The sequence below is a fragment of the Engystomops pustulosus genome, chromosome 4 (assembly GCF_040894005.1).
Source record: "Engystomops pustulosus chromosome 4, aEngPut4.maternal, whole genome shotgun sequence".
NCBI classification, from domain to species: Eukaryota; Metazoa; Chordata; class Amphibia; order Anura; family Leptodactylidae; genus Engystomops; species Engystomops pustulosus.
Genome location: NC_092414.1, coordinates 201,460,271 through 201,481,773, shown reverse-complemented (window position 1 = coordinate 201,481,773; position 21,503 = coordinate 201,460,271). Strand labels below are relative to the sequence as shown.

The following is a 21,503-nucleotide window of genomic DNA, read 5'->3' as shown; positions in this document are numbered from 1 at the left end:
TATTTGCGTTTCCGCTCCAGCGTCTGGGGTATGGAGAGCTGAACGCTGGTGGATGCTGTGGAGGATCGTGGAGGCGACGATGGGGTTTTTGTGGCAGGGTCCTGGGCAGGGGGCTGACTATCAGCTGACACAGGGGAAGGAGCAGTGGTGTGCACGGCCGGAGGTGAACGGGCTTGTTGCCACTGAGTGGGGTGTTTAGCATTCATATGCCTGTGCATACTGGTGGTAGTTAAGCTAGTAGTGGTGGAACCCCTGCTGAGCCTGGTTTGGCAAATGTTGCACACCACAGTCCGTCGGTCATCCGGTGTTTCCTTAAAGAACCTCCAGACTTCTGAAGATCTAGCCCTCGCCGCAAGAGCCCTCGCCACGGGAGCTTCACTAGTTGACACATTTGGCGCTGATGCACCAGCTCTGGCCCTGCCTCTCCGTCTGGCCCCACCACTGCCTCTTCCAACCTGTTCTGGTCGAGGACTCTCCTCCGTCTCAGAAGCACTGTGTTCACCCGGCCTCTCAACCCAGCTTGGGTCTGTCACCTCATCATCCTCCGATCCCTCAGTCTGCTCCCCCCTCGGACTTCCTGCCCTGACAACAACTTCCCCACTGTCTGACAACCGTGTCTCCTCATCGTCGGACACCTCTTTACACACTTCCACTACGTCAAGAAGGTCATCATCACCCACAGACTGTGACTGGTGGAAAACCTGGGCATCGGAAAATTGCTCAGCAGCAACCGGACAAGTGGTTTGTGACTGTGGGAAGGGTCCAGAAAACAGTTCCTCAGAGTATGCCGGTTCAAATGCCAAATTTTCCTGGGAGGGGGCAGACTGGGGGGGAGGAGGCTGAGGTGCAGGAGCTGGAGGAGTGGCGATTTCGGTGACATGGGTGGACTGCGTGGAAGACTGACTGGTGGACAAATTGCTCGAAGCATTGTCAGCAATCCACGACATCACCTGTTCGCACTGTTCTGGCCTCAACAGTGCTCTACCACGAGTCCCAGTAACTTCAGACATGAACCTAGGGAGTGTAGCTCTGCGGCGTTCCCCTGCTCCCTCATAAGCAGGTGGTGTCTCACCCCGGCCAGGACCACGGCCTCTGACCCCTGCAGTAGTTGGATGCCCATGTCCCCGCCCTCGTCCTCTACCCCTAGCCCTCGGGTTAAACATTTTTAAAATGAGAGTTATAGCTTTAATTTTTTTTTAACTTTTTTTTGTGTTTTTTTTTTGTTTTTGTGTTTTTGAGTTTTTAAAACCAAACAATGCTATCCTATTGCTATGGCTATTTTCTAGCCAAGTATGAAAGCACACTACTATGCCAGATGAGATGACACCGAGTTATTAAACAAAATAAACGTAAAATAAAAAAGGACAAATGGCAGACTGTGCCTAAATGAAATCCAACCCCTACTAAATTTTCCCACTTCGGTCTTTGCAATGGATATGTGCGTCACTAAGCGCAAAACACAGCGGTCGCAAGTCTCACTACAAATTGCTCACAATTGGCTAGTAGATGCACTGCAGCAAGTACAGCCACCAGCAGATCAACCAGAAATCAAATATATAACGCTACTGTAGGCGTAAGCCGTTTGGATTCTCCTATGGCTATTTTCTAGCCAAGTATGAAAGCACACTACTATGCCAGATGAGATGACGCTGAGTTATTAAACAAAATAAACGTAAAATAAAAAAGGACAAATGGCAGACTGTGCCTAATTGAAATCCAACCCCTACTAAATTTTCCCACTTCGGTCTTTGCAATGGATATGTGCGTCACTAAGCGCAAAACATAGCGGTCGCAAGTCTCACTACAAATTGCTCACAATTGGCTAGTAGATGCACTGCAGCAAGTACAGCCACCAGCAGATCAACCAGAAATCAAATATATAACGCTACTGTAGGCGTAAGCCGTTTGGATTCTCCTATGGCTATTTTCTAGCCAAGTATGAAAGCACACTACTATGCCAGATGAGATGACGCTGAGTTATTAAACAAAATAAACGTAAAATAAAAAAGGAAATGGCAGACTGTGCCTAATTGAAATCCAACCCCTACTAAATTTTCCCACTTTGGTGTTTGAGGTGGATATGTGTGCCACTAAGAGCTAAACACAACGGTAGCAAGTCCCCCTGCTAATTCCTCACAAAATGGTACTAGATGCAAATAAAAAAAAAAAAAAAGTAGAACGTTATTGTAGCCCTAAGAAGGGCTGTTGGGTTCTTGGAGAATCACTCCTGCCTAACAGTAAGCTAATAGAACACCCTAACGCTTTCCCTGACCAGCAGCAGCTCTCTCCCTAGCGGCATCCAGACACAGAATGATCCGAGCAGCGCGGGCAGCGGCTAGTCTATCCCAGGGTCACCTGATCTGGCCAGCCAACCACTGCTATCGACGTGTAAGGGTACCACGTCATGCTGGGTGGAGTGCAGAGTCTCCTGGCTTGTGATTGGCTCTGTTTCTGGCCGCCAAAAAGCAAAACGGCGGGAGCTGCCATTTTCTCGAGCGGGCGAAGTATTCGTCCGAGCAACGAGCAGTTTCGAGTACGCTAATGCTCGAACGAGCATCAAGCTCGGACGAGCATGTTCGCTCATCTCTACTCACAAACCTAACAGGTAAAGTGCCATTCATCAGGTTACTGGAAGGAACCCCGGAACCATAACAATCCAAAGCAGAGGCTAGGAAGTAAGCCATTAATACAGACCAATAAATACTTTATACTCTGTAGTTTCCACCATTACGCACATCATACTGAATATGACGGCATTCACAGACAAGGTGATGAAGCAGGTGCTAAGTGATAACTTCAGGGTATGGTTAGCCGAGGTTGAGAATACAAATACGAAATGTATTTTTATCCAAAGATTTAGATTTAGACTCTTCTATCAAGCCTCTTCATGAATGTCTGGGTAAAGATAAATGTTTCGACTACAGATATAGGTGCCCAACAATGATTGGTGAGGAACACTCAAGAACATACTATCAGTATTACCAGTCGAAAGATAGGGTCGGGAACTAAGAGTACTCCTTACATGTGGAAACTTACAGCCATTGACGCTCCACTGTGGGATTCTGGGAAATATGCAAATATGCTTTCCATGATTGGATAAAGAAATCATTGCCTCTTCATCTACCTTGTAAGGCAGCTACCTTAATATCAAGCATGACTTTTAGGAAGCCTAATAACATGATGTGGGACTAGAGCCAAACCAGAAGGGACAGAACCCAACTGTAGACAGCGCTGTTTCCATGTCTTTCCATCTTGTCAGTACAGTGTAGGAAACTGGTTTTGCTGAGTAAGAGGCTTCGCATTAGATACGGGAAATTAAAGTTCTCCTTATGGTGACTTTGCCACTCAAGGCTGCTGTCAGTCAAAAATAGAATTGTTCAACGAGACTTAGCATAATAAAGCAGATGAGGGATGAAACATGGAAAAGAGGAAACAAGCTATGGACTATTCTATCAATAAATTATAGGGGTGGCCCTATAGTTCTTGTTTCAAGAACTTTCCCGGAGGGTAATTGGCAGTATGAGCTTAACGAAAAAGGGGGTCCTCCATCTTCATTTCAGGCCAATGGGACATAATGGGGGTCATTTACTAAGGGCCCGATTCGCGTTTTCCCGACGTGTTACCCGAATATTTCCGATTTGCGCCGATTTTTCCTGTATTGCCCCGGGATTTTGGCGCACGCGATCAGATTGTGGCGCATCAGCGCCGGCATGCACGCGACGGAAATTGGGGTCGTGGCCGAGCGAAAACCCGATGGATTCGGAAAAACCGCCGCATTTAAAACAAAAAAGTGTCGCTTGGGACGCGCTTACCTTCACTTGGCCCGGCTCGGTGAAGTTGAGTGCGTTCAGATGCTTTTCAACGCAGCAGCGCCACCTGGTGGACGGCGGAGGAACTACCTTGATGAATCCCGGGCGGACCCGTATCCACCTCAGAGAACGCACCGCTGGATCTCAAACAGACCGGGTAAGTAAATCTGCCCCAATAACTTACCCGGTCCCTCGGAGTTCCCGAAATTTTGTGAGAAGTTGCAAAAATGCTTTAACTGATTTTAGGACATCAGAATCTCTTCTGTCCATAAGGTCCAGCATTGGTAAAAAGTGTTAAAGCAAATCTGCCATCATTTCAAGTATGATAAAGCAGGGTGGATAACTCATAGATCCAGGCTGTGCTAATCTTCTCGTATTGCTTATCCATGGCTTCCTGCCTTTAAAAATGAACTTTTAAATTATTCTCATTTACCTAAAGGGCTCCCCAGGGTGTTACAAGAGCCCCTCTGTGCTGCAGCTTCAATGGTTATAACACTGTCTCACTGCCCCTCCTACCTCCACACTTTCTGATTTAATCTCAGTGCATCAGAGGAAGTTTCAGTACAAAGTGGGAGGGGGAAGTGCTTCTGCACATTGTAACAGCCTGTGAAGCTGCAGCATGGAGGGGCTCTGATAACACTCCATCACACTGACTGGATCTATGAGTAAGTGTCCCTGGTTTGTGGTTTGTCCCTGGATTTTGATATTTGATTTCCTTAAATACATAGTGAAAAACATTTAATATACTGGCGGCTGAGGTCAGGCGGGGCCCAAATTAATATAATATCAGTAGTCTGAACTGTAGTATTGGCATGCAGAAAAGAAATCAGAGGCTAAGAATAACCTGGGAAGTAATGATGAATATGGAGCCTTCCTTTACCTCCAGCATGACCTAGATACACAACGTTACAAAAAAATTTCTCCAGTGGATGAAGATTGTCGGGAAATATAATGCCACTACCAGAAAGGAAAGGTTTCTTTCACAGTCACATAAAATGCATCAAACTGTTTGTGGCAGAGAGTGTTCAATAAGATATCACCAGCTGGAAGCCATGCAAAACTCCTAGGGAACTGCAGGGAAGCTAAAGAGGAGCTCCCTCCTCCTGACAGGTAATATCCAGTAATATCACAATTCACCATGGAATAATAATTCTTATGCACTCTTATTATGTTATTATCATTAGTTATCCTTAATAAGTATGATAACAATCTTTATAATAGACTGTAGATTGTACTAAATAACTGGTTTGGCTTCATCCTTGGCATTCACCCTATAACCACTATATAGGGATCTAAAGACCAACAGGTTTTTACCTCTCAAAGTAGTCACAGTATGGTGACAACTGACGTAGGTGGGTCAAATGATGTCTGTGTCATGCATCAGGGGGCCAGTAAGAGAAGGACTAGGAGAAGGCCTAGGTCAAAGTAAAGGGGCCAGTCATGGAATGTACAGGAACAGGCCGAGGTCAGAGTATTGGGGCCAGTTGGAGAATGTGCAGTAGCAGGCTGAGGTCATTGAAGGGGACTAGCAAGGGAAGTGCCAGCAGGAGGCCAAGGTGAGAGTAAGGGGATCAGTCAGTGAATGTTGAAGAGCAGGCCAACGTCAGAGTAAGGGGACCAGTTAGTGAATGTTGAGGGCCGGGTCGAGGTCAGACCAAATGGACCAATCAGAGATGGGCTAGGAGCAGGCAGTGGTCAGAGTAAGGGGTCCTATCAGAAAAGGGTCAGAGGTCAGAATAACAGGGCCAATCAGAAAATGTCCAGGAAGAGGCCAAGGTCAGAGTAAGCGGACCAGTCAGAGAAGCACCAGGAGGAGACCGAGATCAGAGTAAGGAGATAAGTCAAAGAATGTTGAGGGGCAGGCCAAGGTCAGAGTAAGGGGACCAGTCAGTGAATGTTGAGGGCCTGGTCGAGGTCAGACCAAATGGACCAGTCAGAGAAGGACTAGGAGCAGGCAGAGGTCAGAGTAAGGGGTCCTGTCAGAAAAGGGCTTGGAGCAGGCAGAGGTCAGAATAAGGGGACCAGTCAGAGAAGCACCAGGAGAAGGCCAAGGTCAGAGTAAGGTGATTAGTCAGAGAATGTTGAGGGGCAAGTCAAGGTCAAAGAAGGGGACCAGACAGTGAATGTTGAGGGCCCGATCGAGGTCAGACTAAATGGACCAGTCAGAAGACTAGGAGCAGGCAGAGGTCAGAGTAAGGGGTCCTGTCAGAAAAGGGCCAGGTGCAGGCCGAGGTCAGAATAAGGGGACCAGTCAGAGAATGTCCAGGAGCAGGCTGAGGTCAGAATAAGGGGACCAGTCAGAGAATGTCCAGGAGCAGGCTGATGTCAGAATAATGGGGTCAGACAGAGAATGTCCATGAGCAGGCCAAGGTCAGAGAAAGGGAACCAGTCAGAGAAGGTCCAGGAGCAGGCTGAGGTCAGAGTTAGGGGTCAGTCAGAAAAGGGCAAGGAGCAGGCCGAGGTCAGGGTAAGGAGGCATTTAGATAAGGACCAGGAGCAAGCAGAGGTCACAGTAAACGCCGTTTTTTTGCACAAGCTGAAGGTTCGTCATAGAAACACAGTGATCAAAGTCACGATGTAGGAGTGAAACAGAGGGTAGTGACACAGAGAAATCACAAGAACAGATCAGGCATTTCCAGACACTAACCTACTCAATATAAGAATCAAAGCAAAAGGTAGGTCAGGAATATAGATACACATGAACAAGCATTTAGTTAAGGGGCCGGGGGAAGGCAACAGATTCCGTGTAAACTTACGCTGAACAGATAGATGAATAACTTCTCCTATCATTCCATATGCTGCGTCTCTTCACACCTCTATCTTGTCTGCGTTTAGTCTCCTTTAGCAGTCCTGACATGGTGAATGTCACTTCTAAGCTCGGGGACACCACTGATCTCTATAGGGGCCCCATGAATGGAGCCATTCTGCCAGGTTCGATGCTTCATTACTGATGGCAGCTGTCGAGGCACTGCCAGAGCTTACTAAAAGCCACATGAGGTTTTTTTATTATGTGAATGAAAAAGCTGGAGATGATATTTCTAAAAAATGCTAAACATTAAACCTGGAAAAGACAGTTTTAGCATCCAGACAGATTTTTTTTCTCCATGGTCTGTTACTCTGAATGGATTGGATCTCTTCTGTAAGATGTTAAAGGGGTTTTCCGGGTTTTAAAGGAAATCTACCATCAAAATCCAGCATGATAAACCAGGGACACTTACTCATAGATCCAGACACCGTGACTGCGGTAATCTTTTTAGGCCACATGCCCCTGATCGTATATATGTCCCATCCATTCCTGATGGGGTCTTGGTGATGAAGTCATGGTCATTAACTTTTTGCCATCTCTTCTAACCTCAGATGGTGGCCATGAGAGCTAGACACACTCTCCGCAGAGGTAAGTTTAGCAAAAACAGAAAAAAATATTTGAAACACAATTTTATATAAACCAGGACCAGGGGCGTAACTAGGAGAGTCCGGGCCCCAAAGCCGATTTTTTCATGGGGCGCCCCCTTCCCCTTAAAAATATACATATTTATACTTTCCGATATACACACATTATACAAAGTTGTATACTCATACACACATTAATATACTCTTACACATGTATAAACTCATACTCACACATTTTTGTACTGATACATATATTATATGCAAACACAGTATGTACACATTCAATATATATAAATCATATAAATATATACAAATAAACATAATATTTACACTTCATATACATATATATTATATACACATATGCACACATTAGTCCATATACATTATAAACACACATAGTATATATACATAATATACTTATATTATATATTTTATTATATATACACATACACAAAGTATAAACCACCATATACATATAGCATAGACACACCTACATACAGTATGTAGACATCATACATACATACAGTATATACATACCATACATCATATGCACACATACAGAACTTACACACATACATAAAGTATTTAGACACTATAATCAGCTGATTAGTAGAGTTGGAGGCTATAGCTCCACCACCCATCATCTAATGATGACCTTTCCTACTATAAGACTTGTCAGGCTTCTGGGGTAGCTAACCCCCTGGACCACCGCAGACAATGACACGAGCCAACACCTGGGACCAGAATCTAAGTGGCACCTGGTTTTCAGCAGATCCCGCCACAAAGCGGGTTGGACTTGCTGTGGCGTGATACCATCAGGTCACTCCGCAGGTGCGACTTGTCCTTTGTGGCAGACAAGGACGAGGTACAGCAGGCAAGGTCATGGTCAGGGACAGGCAGGAGGTCAAGGCATGCGGCAAAGGTTCAGGGTTAGAGATGGAGCAGGGCAGGCAGCGGAGGAGCGTAAACGGGAACAGGTACGGGGTCGCAGCGGGGAATCCAATCACAAGCACTAGGCACAGGATAAAGCTTTCTCAAGAAGAAAGATCCGGCAGGGAATGCTAGGAGATGGGAAAGCGTGCGCACGGCCACCGGACGGGAATCAGGAATGAAGAGAGGTAAGAGAGAGCAGCGGGGTGCTGGGGCACACAGAGGGTCACGGGTGAGCCTGAGACGTGGGAGTACCCGTGACACCACTGAACCGGAGGGGACAAGAGATGTAGGTTGATCTTGAATCTTGTATTCATAGACTTCTGGCTGCAAAGAGTGGGATATTCCTGGATAATTCAGTTAAAGGAAATAAGAAAATGCTGTAGAAAATGTAGTGATAAAACACATTACAAATATTATTTTAGCTTTAGTTCCATCTCACCTCGTAATAACCAAATGTTTTGCGTCGAGAAATCTGACACGAATCATTAAAATCTACTTGAATCTAATAAAATGTCTTATTTAAGGTATCATTACACTACAATTGATGTAATGGGTCTTATCCCTGAGTAGATAACAACACTTCATTCTGATTGAAAATGTGTTCATAATGGCGCTAATAATATCCCCGTAATCACAGCAAATATGTTCCTAAAATACCAACGAGATGGGTTTCTACTGTTCTGGATCTCCTTGAGATAATGGGGCACATTTACTTACCCGGTCCAGTCGCGATCCAGCGGCGCGTTCTCTGCACTGGATTCGGGTCCGGCCGGGATTTAATAAGGTAGTTCCTCCGCCGTCCACCAGGTGGCGCTGCTGCGCTGAAAAGCATTTTAACGCGCCGGAATTCACCGAGGCCGTCTGAGTGAAGGTAAGCGGGTCCCGAGCGACACATTTTCGGTTCTTAAATGCGGCGGTTTTTCCGAATACGTCGGGTTTTCGTTCGGCCACGCCCCCCGATTTCCGTCGCGCGCATGCCGGCGCCGATGCGCCACAATCCGATCGCGTGCGCCAAAATCCCGGGGCAATTCAGGTACAATCGGCGCAAATCGGAAGTATTCGGGTAACACGTCGGGAAAACGCGAATCGGGCCCTTAGTAAATGACCCCCAATGTGCTGAGCTGTGGACTACATCTACCAGTATGTAGAAACACTAGTGTTATTCTAAAATGGAGTTACACCCCTGACCCCTATATGATCAGCAGTACAATAGAAATGTTGGGAAATCTTCTAAAATTGTTAAGATAAGGAACCACATGTATCCCTTTGATGTTGAAGGAAGCCAAGTCTACAATAACCTTGGTAAGGTGGTCTCATCCAGAAAATCAACTTTGAAGTGAGAAGTAAATTTGTTGTATAAAGTCAAGGAGGCGGAGAGTGTAACACTGAAGTCAAGGTGGGGAGCTAAGAACGCCTCTTACTCCAGGAGATCTGTCTAGTGATGTCTCTGGATGCAGGAGTATCAATTTCAGTGAAGGGGCTTTCTGAGTCATTCTTGACTTCAGTGATAAAATCTCCCCCTCCTTAACTTTATACGACTAATTTACATCTCACTTCAAAGTTGATTTTCTGTAGGATGCCACCACACTGGGCCATGAAAGAAACATGATCTGTAAGGTGTTCAGCTGTTTGGCAAAGTACAGTTAATAGTTTATTAGGTCAATTTCTGCTGACAGGTTCCCTTTAAACTTTATTGCCATCCGATAGATTCCAATCCAGATTACAGCAAGTAGAGAGGATGTGGGTCAGCTTCTCCCCTGCTTACCTTAAATGGAAGATCTGGGAGAAGTAGTTGGATCCAACATCTATTTGGGGCCCCATTAAGTAAATATGTGGGTAGGGCTATCTAGTGAAAAGGTTGATAAATAAATAGGAGGAAAACTCCTGTAAGAGTTCCTACATGCTTCATATAATCCCAATATAAACTAATTACGGGGAGGTCTGGCTGCACATGGTTTCGGCATCATGTGGCTGTGCACTTTCATGGCCCATTAATCAGGGAATGATCATGAAGAAGCGTTCCCTAATTTTCCTTTATAGGATGATCAGTTGACCTTACATGTCAATAGTAGCACAGTCTCTTCATAATAAAGTGAAACCTCTTTGAGACAAAAACCCAAAATTGATTTAAAAACGGTCTTCAAGTGAGAATTTCCTAACTTTGAACATGGACACAGGGGCGGATTAAGACTGCCACGGGCTCTGGGATGTAGGAATATTATCGCCCCTATAAGTCCAGGGGGTTCTTTATCTTAGAATTTTCTCTTTTATTCCTCTTATTTTTGCAACTTTTTGCAGCAAATTTGATATTTTTGCTCCTAGATTTACGACTTTTCCACTCACCTAGCGAAGTTAGCTGCGCAAGATTTTTTAAATATTTCACCTGATATATCTTTAACCCCTTAAGGACACAGGTTTTTTTTGCTCATTTCTCGCTCTCCACCTTCATGTACAGAGCTGTGTGAGGAATTATTTGGACACCAGTAAATGAGTAGACTTACACTCAAAAAGATGAGTGGATTTGGACTCCAGTAGATGAGTAGACTTGGACTTAAAAAAATGAGTGGATTTGGATTCCAGTAGATGCGTAGACTTGGACTTAAAAAGATGAGTGGATTTGGACTCCAGTAGATGAGTAGACTTGGACTTAAAAAGATGAGTGGATTTGGACTCCAGTAGATGAGTAGACTTGAGGACTCCAAAAGATGATTGCCCTCTTCAACTTCACTAGCTCAGGCACTTTTATGACCGTATTTTACTTTCTATGGAACATCATCAATTGGGAAGACTGTGTCTTTCACTTTTAATTTTTGTACATCTTACTTTGATTACTACATCTCTAGTTGCTAATCTACGAGCTGTAGGTTTTAAGGTTATAGTTTCTGCGGTTTAATGGGGTTGTTTTTTTCTAGATTGCAGGTGTCCGTAAGTTCGGCTGTCCCTGGCACTGGGTCGATAGTGTCACTGTCATGCAGTATTGCTTCTGGCTAGAAGCAGTTCTCTGTTGCCCAATTACTAGTTACAGTTCACTGACGAAGGACTTTAGCTGTCAGGAAGTTTAGAATTTATATGAAGGCACCCGCAATGAAGTGCTGGAAGGAAATGCAATAAAGAAGTGGGTGAGAGGAGATCTATCTAGTGCTGACACCTTTCCCCTAATAGTATGATGGCAGTGGCTTTAAGCAGCCAGTGAGACTACATTATATCAGTCAACAAATGCAACTGTGGCTTTTGAGATTATGGGGCACATTTACTTACCCGTCCATGCACGTTCCCCGATCAGGAGTGTCCGACTGGAATGCACATCTGCCGCAATTCAAGAAGATCGTGCACCAGATTCCCTGCATGTGTAGCTTCCCCAATCAGGTCCGCCAGAGTTCACCTTCTTCCCGGTGCATGTAATTGCTTGAAAGCCGGTGCTGATGTGACAAAATCCAATTACGTGCAACAACAAACCCCTTGAAATCCCTGTCCCGGCGGTGCGATCCCTGAAAAGTCGGAAAACCCGACGGAAATGCGGAAGCGGGACTCTTCCTGTTGAGCTGAAGACCTCATCCTCGCATTCCTTGCATTGCTCAATATTGGGATTATGTACAAGGCATGGGACAGCAGGCAATGGTTAGTCTCTTTCTGCCTCCTCATTTCCCGAACAGTTAAGTGGAACGAATGTTCCTAAACATAATAAAAAGTTGGTTGTAGACCAAAGTTGTCTAAAAGTCAATCTCCATTTTATTCCGATCCATCTCCATAGCTTTTTGGTGACCTAAGTTGAGATGACTTAGCTGACCTTCTATCTTAGTATTTGGACCACACTAATCGTATATAACCACCTTTGTAATCTTTTCTAAGTGCTAATACTCTTACGGCTAAGTACCGGTGTAACACTATTGATCTGCAGCAGTAACCCAATCCATTCTATGTGATGGCACCATCAATTGTACTCAGTAACACTATCGATTGCAACTTGTAATACAATTCATTCTGAGCCGTAATGTCATCAGTCCTGAGTGGAAGTGAAACACCATTGATCCCGGCAGCATTGCCCTGCATTCTAAGTGATAGCCCTATTGAATATTGGTGGGAAATTCCATTACTGCAAAGAGCCTGTGCAATATAATCCGTGTTCTTGCTCATTCGCCCTGACAATGCAATAGTTCTTAAGTGGTATTAATACTGATACTAACTTGGGTACTTATGAAATGATACTCATCCTTATTGATCCATGGCATTCTCTCGGACATGTCAGGATTTGGCAATCTGTGAGCTCAAATTGATATTAAAGCAGAAACCCGTCCAGGATGATTCAACGTCTTCTACCCTATTGTTCCGAATAACTCATTTGTATCAGTTGTCAACAGCCCATATTGTTTAAGGCCAAAAGCTATTTATGTACCTCTCTCCACGCTACGAGCTCATATATTAGCTGCCTTTGCCGAACGCAAGAAATAGCTTATGTCTGCTGCACGATAAAATAAAAAAATTATGACTGCTCAGGTAATGGTCGACTCCGCAAATACAAATCACGAAAATAAGACCTTTTACAAAGAGCAAAAGGAGAAAAATGGAGTATGGATGGCCTCTTGTTGGGATATGTCATCTCTTTTGTAAAGGTGTTTGGGCTATTTGTGGATTGGGCATAGCTTGATGCCAACCCCCCCTGGGGGTCAAGATGTAAAGGAAATCGCTGAGTACTCATATTCATGGAGTAAATACCAAACTTGTAGTTGCTGGTATTGAACTGGGGTTCCTTGTATTCAAATAATATGACTTTGGGCCTATTGTCCATTAACTCCTGAAAAATAATCTATTGCAGCCTCTAGTCTGTGTCTAGTCTCTACTGTGTTGTCAGCACCTCTGAGGTCCATAAACGTGTTAGAGTTTGGGTCTTTCTGAACATAGGTTAGCTTGTAGCACATATGCAACTGCTATGGGACCAAGTTCAGGTGACCACTTCTAGAGTTATTAATCATTTTGGATGATGGGAGACAAGAATTGAAGAGGCAATGGAAAATAGAAGAAAACTCACAGATAGAATGGGGAAGCGAGAAAGTAGTGTATGGTGGTCCAAACCCCAAAGTCATAGGGATGCTCAACTGAATTCCTACAGAATCCTGATGACATACTAATCTGTGTTGATATGTGTTGCCTAGGAGTGGGGATATGAGAAATAATGTGAATGTAGCCTAAGGGTCAGAGAGGACATATTCTTCTCCTGTCTGACGTTGCATTGAGCTGCTCTCTGCACTCCAGCCCCCACCCTTGCATCCCAAGACGAGCTCACACACACAGACTTCCTGCCGGCAAACAACACATCCTGATGAGAGTAAAGCTACAAGCTACAGTCAGATAAGGTCTTTATCCAGGGGAGGAGGAGAGGGAGGGAGTTACATCAGATCTGAAAGTGTGTGTGTGTGTGTGTGTGTGTAGCTGAGATGTAGCAGATCTGAGAATGGTATATGCATCTCATCATCTTATCTCTGATCTGTCTCATCTTTCTTTTTATGTGTCATATACTAGTATATTTTTCGGAAAGTGTAGATAAACCCTGTAGCCTGATAATCTAACCACATTTCCAGCACATTGCAACTCACAGCACAGAGGAATCATGAAGAGTCTGATTAGAGAGTCCACGCCCACACTCTGGAATCTTACACTGGTTATAGGAGATAAAACAGCAATAAAACTGAGTAAAATTGTAACGTAAGGGATTAAAAATTATCTTGACTGTGTAAACAGCACTAGGGGATTGAAAATTGAGAAGTTTCTTTCATCACTGCAGTTTCTGTCTGTAAAAATTGTTGGAGTCTCAGAGCTGGTTTGTGGAGACCTAGCTGCTGTGACTCCCTGCTGATACCTCAGTGAGATTCTGTCTGTCCTGCCAGCAAGATGAAATTCAGGAGAGATTTCAGAGAGAAAAGCAGACTAGAATAGTAGTAGGGAGAATAAAAAGAGATTTTAATGTTTCTTATATTAATGGGTGCTATTGTTTTAAGAAAAGATTGTTGAAAAAGAAAGTCACTGACCGTTTCAGGTACAAATAGTTTCTCGTTAAAAACAGCCAACAGCTATTTCTTCTGCCCCGTTCATACATATTGATGCTGAGCTTGGTAAACTGATTCAGTATTCTAAATGGAGTAATCCACTGCTTAACACCGCGAAAGACTTCAAAATTCTATATTTTTTTAGAAAACTGTGGACCCCCGTACATGTGGATTGTCTCATTGAAATCAGCTGATTCTCCAAACTGTGTTTTTTCAAAACATAACATGTCAAACCATGAAGAGACCCATTTGCCCTACAGATTTCCTGATGTTTAGATCATTTACAACCCATCATCATGGGTTATGCTGGCCAACTTTGCTTCCAGTGGAACATCCTTGTTCTCTGGCCAGATTAATTTTATGTCATTGGCAAAGTTCTCAAAATCCTTCCAGCTGTGACATCTGCAAAACAACAAAATATGAGGAACAGGAGACAATATAATAAAGCCTCACATTAGAAGCCGCCTACAAGCCATCCGTTTCCTTCCTAACCCTAATTACCCCTAACTTACCAAAGTAAGTTCAGTATTTTTTCCTATAAAAAACCTCTTCACAATTCTCTCAGTTACCAGTTCCCTTTAGTACAAGCTCCAAGTCTCTAGTCCCATTGGCCTGGAAGTCCTGATTCTTTCTCTCTTGCTGTACAACGATTCTACTGTTCACATTAGATTCTTGGAGTCCATATTTTGTAGACATTGGGGCAGATTTACTTACCCGGTCCATTCGCGATCCAGCGGCGCGTTGTCTGCGCTGGATTCGGGTCCGGGATTTAATAAGATAGTTCCTCCGACGTCCACCAGGTGGCGCTGCTGTGCTGAAAAGCATCAGAACGCGCCGGAATACGTTGGGTTTTCGTTCGGCCATGCCCCCGATTTCCGTTGCGCGCATGCCGGCGCCGATGCACCACAATCCGATCGCATGCTCCAAAATCCTGGGGCAATTCAGGTTCAATCGGCGCAAATCGGAAATATTCGGGTAACACGTCGGGAAACCGCGAATCGGGCCCTTAGTAAATGACCCCCAATGGCACAGTTCGGGTATCTTTCCATTTTCACCTGATGGCACATGGTTTAACCCTGTGGGTTAAAAGCGGTATAAATGGTATTCTATCTAGCGCAATTATTGTACTATCACAAAACATAGTGAGCTACCGGGAAAATTTGATGGTGGTATAAGTCAAACATACATTTGTATGGGAAATTCGGAAGGAAACGTTGTTGGATAAAACAATGACCTAAAATCAAAAGCTTATATTTTAGCACATTGGGGCACATTTACTTACCCGGTCCATTAGCGATCCCGTGGTGCGTTGTCTGCCGGGGTTCGCTAAGGTCGTGCGCCAGATATCCAGCAGGTGTCGCTGCTGCGCCGAGGTCTATTGGAGTTCACCTTTTTCTTCCTGGCGCACGTGAGTGCTTGATCTTGCGACACGAATCGCTTTTTAAATTCCGCAGTTTTTCCGAGTCCGTCGGGTTATCCAACGGCCACGCCCCCAATCTCTGTCGCATGAAAGCCGGTGCCGATGTGCCACAATCCGATTGCGTGCACCAAAATCCCGGGGCAACTCGGCGCAAAACGGGAATATTCAGGAAACCCGACAAAAGTGCGCCGTTCGGAGCCTTAGTAAATGAGCCCCAATGGCTGCTCAAATCAGTCAAATTAATTTCTTAAGGTACAGATCTTAACTCTGGGAGTTTTACCCTGGATCCTTCAAGATGATTTTAGACTAATAAAAAATGAATTTGTATGATCATGGAAATAATGTTAATAGTTCATAATGGAAACACATTTCTTTCTGAGCTCCTTATTAACAAGACTTTTTCTTCTAGGTCTGGTACATGGACGGTTACCTTAAAGGTCGAAGAGTCTTAGAATATCGAAGCCTCAATGACTTTATCAAAGGTCAGAACTTTGTTCAGCACCTCCTTCCACATCCTTGGGCCGGAACTGGACATGTGGTTTACAACGGCTCCCTCTATTACAACAAGTATCAGAGTAACATCGTGGTTAAATATCACTTCCGCTCCCGAAGTGTCTCTGTCCAGAGAAACCTCAACAACGCCGGCTACAACAACACCTTTCCCTACTCGTGGGGAGGTTTCTCAGACATAGATTTCATGGTGGATGAGAACGGGCTTTGGGCTGTTTACACAACCAACCAGAATGCAGGAAATATTGTTGTCAGCAAGTTGGATCCTCAGACGTTGGAGATTCTTCAGACCTGGGACACCGGCTACCCAAAGCGAAGTGCTGGAGAGTCATTCATGATATGTGGTACCCTCTATGTAACCAATTCTCATCTGGCCGGAGCCAAGATCTATTTTGCGTATTATACAAATTCGTCTACTTACGAGTACACAGATATTCCATTCCATAACCAGTATTCACATATCTCTATGCTGGACTACAACCCACGCGAAAGAGTCCTCTACACCTGGAATAATGGGCATCAAGTGCTCTACAACGTCACTCTGTTCCATGTTATAAAGACTTCTGGAGAATGATCTAGACTGTATCAGACATTCATCTCACCTATTTTGTTCTTTCTTGGTTTGATTCTTTTTACAGTCTGATAATTCCAGTTATTTCTATGAAACGCACAGAACACAAAAAAAAAGACTTTCACGTGGTTGAGTGAGCATGGTATCAAGTAAACTTTTATTTTTTTTCTCTCCGGTGGCTAAAATAAAGACAGTATTTGACATTGGTATTGTTTCATAAGTAGTTTTTATTTCGAGAACGAACAAGTAAAATTTAGGTATACACAACATAATAAGTATTTGCGCCATTAAATAAATTTATTGTCTTATGAGGATCACCTATAGACACAAATCCCCAACAGAGCTTTAGTATACTAAACATGGAACTTGTCTTACCTTAACTTAAAGGGGTGTTCCCATTTCAGAAAAATAATATTGTTGTTTGTATTATGAAAAGTTAAACAATTTCTCAATATATTTTATGTATCAATTCCTCATGATTTTTGAGATCTCTGCTTGTTGTCGTTCTATAGAAAGCTTTTATGTTTACTTCTAGTGGACAGAAATCTGACCATGGTCACATAGCATGCACGGCTCGTTATATCAGAGAGTAATCAGAGGTGTGTACTATAATGAGCCATGCACCTGTCTGACATCACATGACCTGGGATATAACGAGCCGTGCACCTGTCTGACATGACATGGCCAGGTATATAATGAACCGTGCACCTGTGGGAAATCACATGACCAGAGATATATAGAGCCATGCTCCTGTGTGACATCACATGACTAGGGATATAATGAGCTGTGCTCCTGTGTGACATCAGATGATCAGGGATATAAGGAGCCATTCTCCTGTGTGACATCACTTGACAAGGTATAAAACAAGCCGCACACCTGTGTGACATCACATGACCAGGGATATAATGAGGCGTGCACCTGTGTGACATCACATGGCCAGGGATATAAGGAGCCGTGCACCTGTGTGACATCACATGACCAGGGAAATAACAAGCCGTGCCCCTATGTGACATCACATGACCAGAGATATAACAAACCCTGCACCTCTGTGACATCACATGACTAGGGATATAACAAACCCTGCACCTCTGTGACATCACATGACTAGGGATATAACGAGCCATGCACCTGTGTGACATCACATGACCACGGACAGATTTTCGTCTACCGAATTGTAACAGAATTATAAGTATATTGGAAAATTGTATAACTTCCATTTTACAAACAATAATATTTATTTGCTGAAATAGGAATACTTCTTTGAATACTCAGATGAAGGAGTTCTGCCATGAAGCCGGTGTAGTCCACATTGCAGATTTATCTATATAAATTTTCTTCATCCTATTTCACCATATATAAATATGGATTAACATAACGTTTTTTAAGGTGAGGGATTGTCAGCAAAAAAACTCTAATTACTGAAAGATCAGGGTCCATACAAAACACAGACTTTTCTCCTCCATATATATCTGTTTACCTTCAAGAATAACAGATAAAACGCCCCTAGATTTGTTCAGCTTTTTTTCTCCATGAAGACTGCCTAATAATTAGATGAAGAAGTGACCACATGAGGAGTAAAATCTCTATACTTTTTGTTGTCAATGGGACTTTCATATGCAAATGTTATATTATAGAAAGACAACAAAGCTCTGCACAAAAACCCAATAAACCCATTCAACTTGTGTCCTAGATCTAGGAATTGGACTCTTGAGTGTACATGTAGAGAGGCTAGAGAAGTACATACTCAGCCCCTCATAAGAAATTCAGAATGGTGGGGACATTTCTTTGCCCTATGTGGCCCATAAACATTGGTCTTTTAGTCCAGGTAGGAATATCTCAATGCTCTACTCACCTTGTCCTCCTATTGTTGTCTTTTTTTCTTTCGAGAACCCAATCACCTTTGGTTTTCAGAAGACTAAAGAGTGGAATCCCCTCATCAAAAATTCAGCTCCTTATTGACTAGCTTAGATCCCACACAAGTCCAAGTCTTGTTGTCCTCCAAATGGCCCTGCAGTGGAGGAGAGACAATAATATTCTCTAGTTTTTTCACACACAATCCACACCCTGCTCAAACAATCTTTGATGATGTTTGCATGAACAAAATGTATGGACCATATAGCAGTACTATACCATGAAACCTCTAAGGTTACATAAAGAGTGTTCTCTCTGGAGTTGCTTCATAGATGTCCTGGGAATGTTGCAGACGTTGCATTCCATCTAAGCCTATATTCCTATTCTTCTGAGCCTTAAGAAGCCACACAACATATCTATCCAGCTTGACAAAAAATATTCATGAATAAAGTAACCAAAATCCATGTTTCAGGTGTGAGGACAGTCAGCCATAGTGAAATAGCCTGAAGATGAAGTTGACAGAAGCCTGAAGATTTACAATGACCTTCACTGTCGCTGGGAAGTCTTTGAAACTTATTTTTGTAAGTTTGCTGAGTTTTCATAAATTATTCAACAGGGCCATCTGACAACTGGTGCACACTGGGCCAAAAGCACCTCCCCATATGAATTTCTTGACTTCTTAAGCATTTATATAAGCAGTAAATCATGTTAATGTCACTGGATGTTAGGTAGTCTATGGTATTGGTCCAAAGAGGATGGCGCACTCAAAGGTGGGTATATGGAATGTTTTATTAAAGGTCTTAAAAACACAACGCGTTGTTTTATCTATTTGTTTCCTTCACCCTTTGGACTGAAACCCCCCTTTTTTTCACTCTTTGTTAATTTAACCAGTCTTTGTTCACTTGAAAAAGGGGTTCTTAACCCTGAAACACGTTGTGTTTTTAGGACCTTTAATAAAACATTCCATATACCCACCTCTGAGCGTGCCATCCTCTTTGGACCAATACCACAGACTACTTTCACATGTCCTGTATAGTGTGGAGACGTTACATGGGAGATCTTCTCTGGGACGCAGCACCAGACCTGATCCATCGTGAAGTTCTCAATAGCGTTGTGCCTATTCGTAGCACAACCATACATTGTGAGCATAGTCGTCACCCTTACGTCTTAGCCCATCTCCTAAGATGTCACACTATTAGTGCTCTCTCTCTGTCCTTTCTTGCCACTTTCTCTACTGGATGTTAGGTGGCAGGACATGTCGTGGATATATCAATAGGAGTTACAAAGTAGACCACATAGTCATTGTATAAAATTATTGTAAAAAATATTCTATAATTGTTGATGAAATAAAATACCTGTCATGACCCTGTGCTTTCAGGCTTATAAGCCACAACCAGCTTTCTATCAATATCTCTGGAAAGCTGGGAGGCGCTTGTTTACACTCTTCTGGGGATGATTGACTCAGGTCCTGACCCGTCAGCTGCTGTAGGAAGTATCCTGGGGGCTGCATATAAGGCTGCCATTCAGATGTCTCTGGGCGGGTCATTATTACCCATTGCTGGACCAGACTGCGCTAAGTTCTGCTTCGTCTTTGTCTTCTGGAACCCACCTCTGTTTATTTCATCCAGTCCTGTCCTGTCAGAAGATGTATGAGCACCTAGGTGATAACGATGGAGGTCACTAAGGTGTCTAGGTATTTCCAAAACCTCAGATGAGGTCACCTGTTACTGGTACCTTGAATGAGAACAAGATGTCTGATAGGTCCATAAGTCTTGATTTATGTGATTTACAAAACCACGAACCTGTGTCTGTTTGCCTCCTAAGGTTGATACTTTTCTATGTACTAGTGTGAAGACTGGTCTAGCTCTGATTTCCTGTTACCTCTCCGCTCCACCACCAGCGGCTGTCAGATGAGTTAAGTTTTCGGTGTCACGTTGTAGGGTCCCTAAGGGTTCCCAACAGGGAATTTGCCCCTTGGGTGGTTTTATCTGCAATAGACAGGGCCATAGCCTGCATGGACATCGCAGGGTGAGTTCGTACTTACCCAGTGTGACAGCTAGCGCCAAGTCTGGTTGTGGTTGCGTTGTTGCTGGAAAGGTTCTTGGCACTATCACTACTAATTAGTGGCAGGAACAGATATTCTATTGTCCGTGTTAGCTTTGGCAGACACATATCCTTCTGGCCTCTATAATTAATGACTTAAAAACATTGGGACATGTAAAACCGCCAAGACTGTCTTTCAATAACGTAAATGGGAAGTGTAAAGTATGGCAACATATACAAGAGGCTATAATTCTCAAGGGTGGCTGTGTTTTAATAGTCAAGGAAGACAAAACTATGGCAGTCCTTTCCCTATGTAAATATCTCACATACATGAATACACATGAACCTTGTAGCAGCATAGATATGTGTACCAGGGAGGTTGGACCAGGAGGGCTATGAAACATTATAGAAGAGGGGTTTCACACCAGGGTTGATCCAAACTTGTATCAATAAAAACTACAATTTACCCACAAAAAGACTCCTCTCGCAACTACATACATGGAATACAGTGATTTAACAGAAGTTTCAATAATTTTTGCATAGTTATATCATAGTTACCGTATTTTCCGGACTATAAGGCGCACTTAAAAGCCTTGGATTTCCTTGGAAATCCAAAGTGCGCCTTATAGTCCGGTGCGCCCTATGTATGGCACAGGGCAGCGGACCATACTTACATAGGTCCCCGCTACCGGAGACCGGAGACAGCAGATCTCCAGCGGGAACTGCAGACCACGCGGCATGAACAACTTCTGCCGCGTGGTCTGCAGTTCCCGCTGGAGATCTGCTGTCTCCGGTAGCGGGGACCTATGTAAGTATGGTCCGCTGCCCTCCTCCACCTCCCCCTCACCTTCCCCACTCACCTTCCCCGCGTCGCCGCGTCTCTTCTCGGCGTCGCGTCCCGTCGGGTCTCCGCTCCGCCCCCGGACGTCCGCCAC

The 21,503-nt window shown here is 43.9% G+C and overlaps 1 protein-coding gene across 2 annotated transcripts in view; it reads left to right on the top strand.

The window, feature by feature from the left end:
- Positions 1-16,880, top strand: part of OLFM2 (olfactomedin 2) — a 188,233-nt gene extending 171,353 nt beyond the window's left edge. For both annotated transcript variants that reach the window (XM_072149429.1, XM_072149430.1), the window contains exon 6: positions 16,003-16,880. In XM_072149429.1, the coding sequence (XP_072005530.1) occupies positions 16,003-16,677 (675 nt within the window). In that variant the 3' untranslated portion in view covers positions 16,678-16,880. The remainder of the gene's footprint in view (positions 1-16,002) is intronic.
- Positions 16,881-21,503: the final 4,623 nt, after the last annotated feature.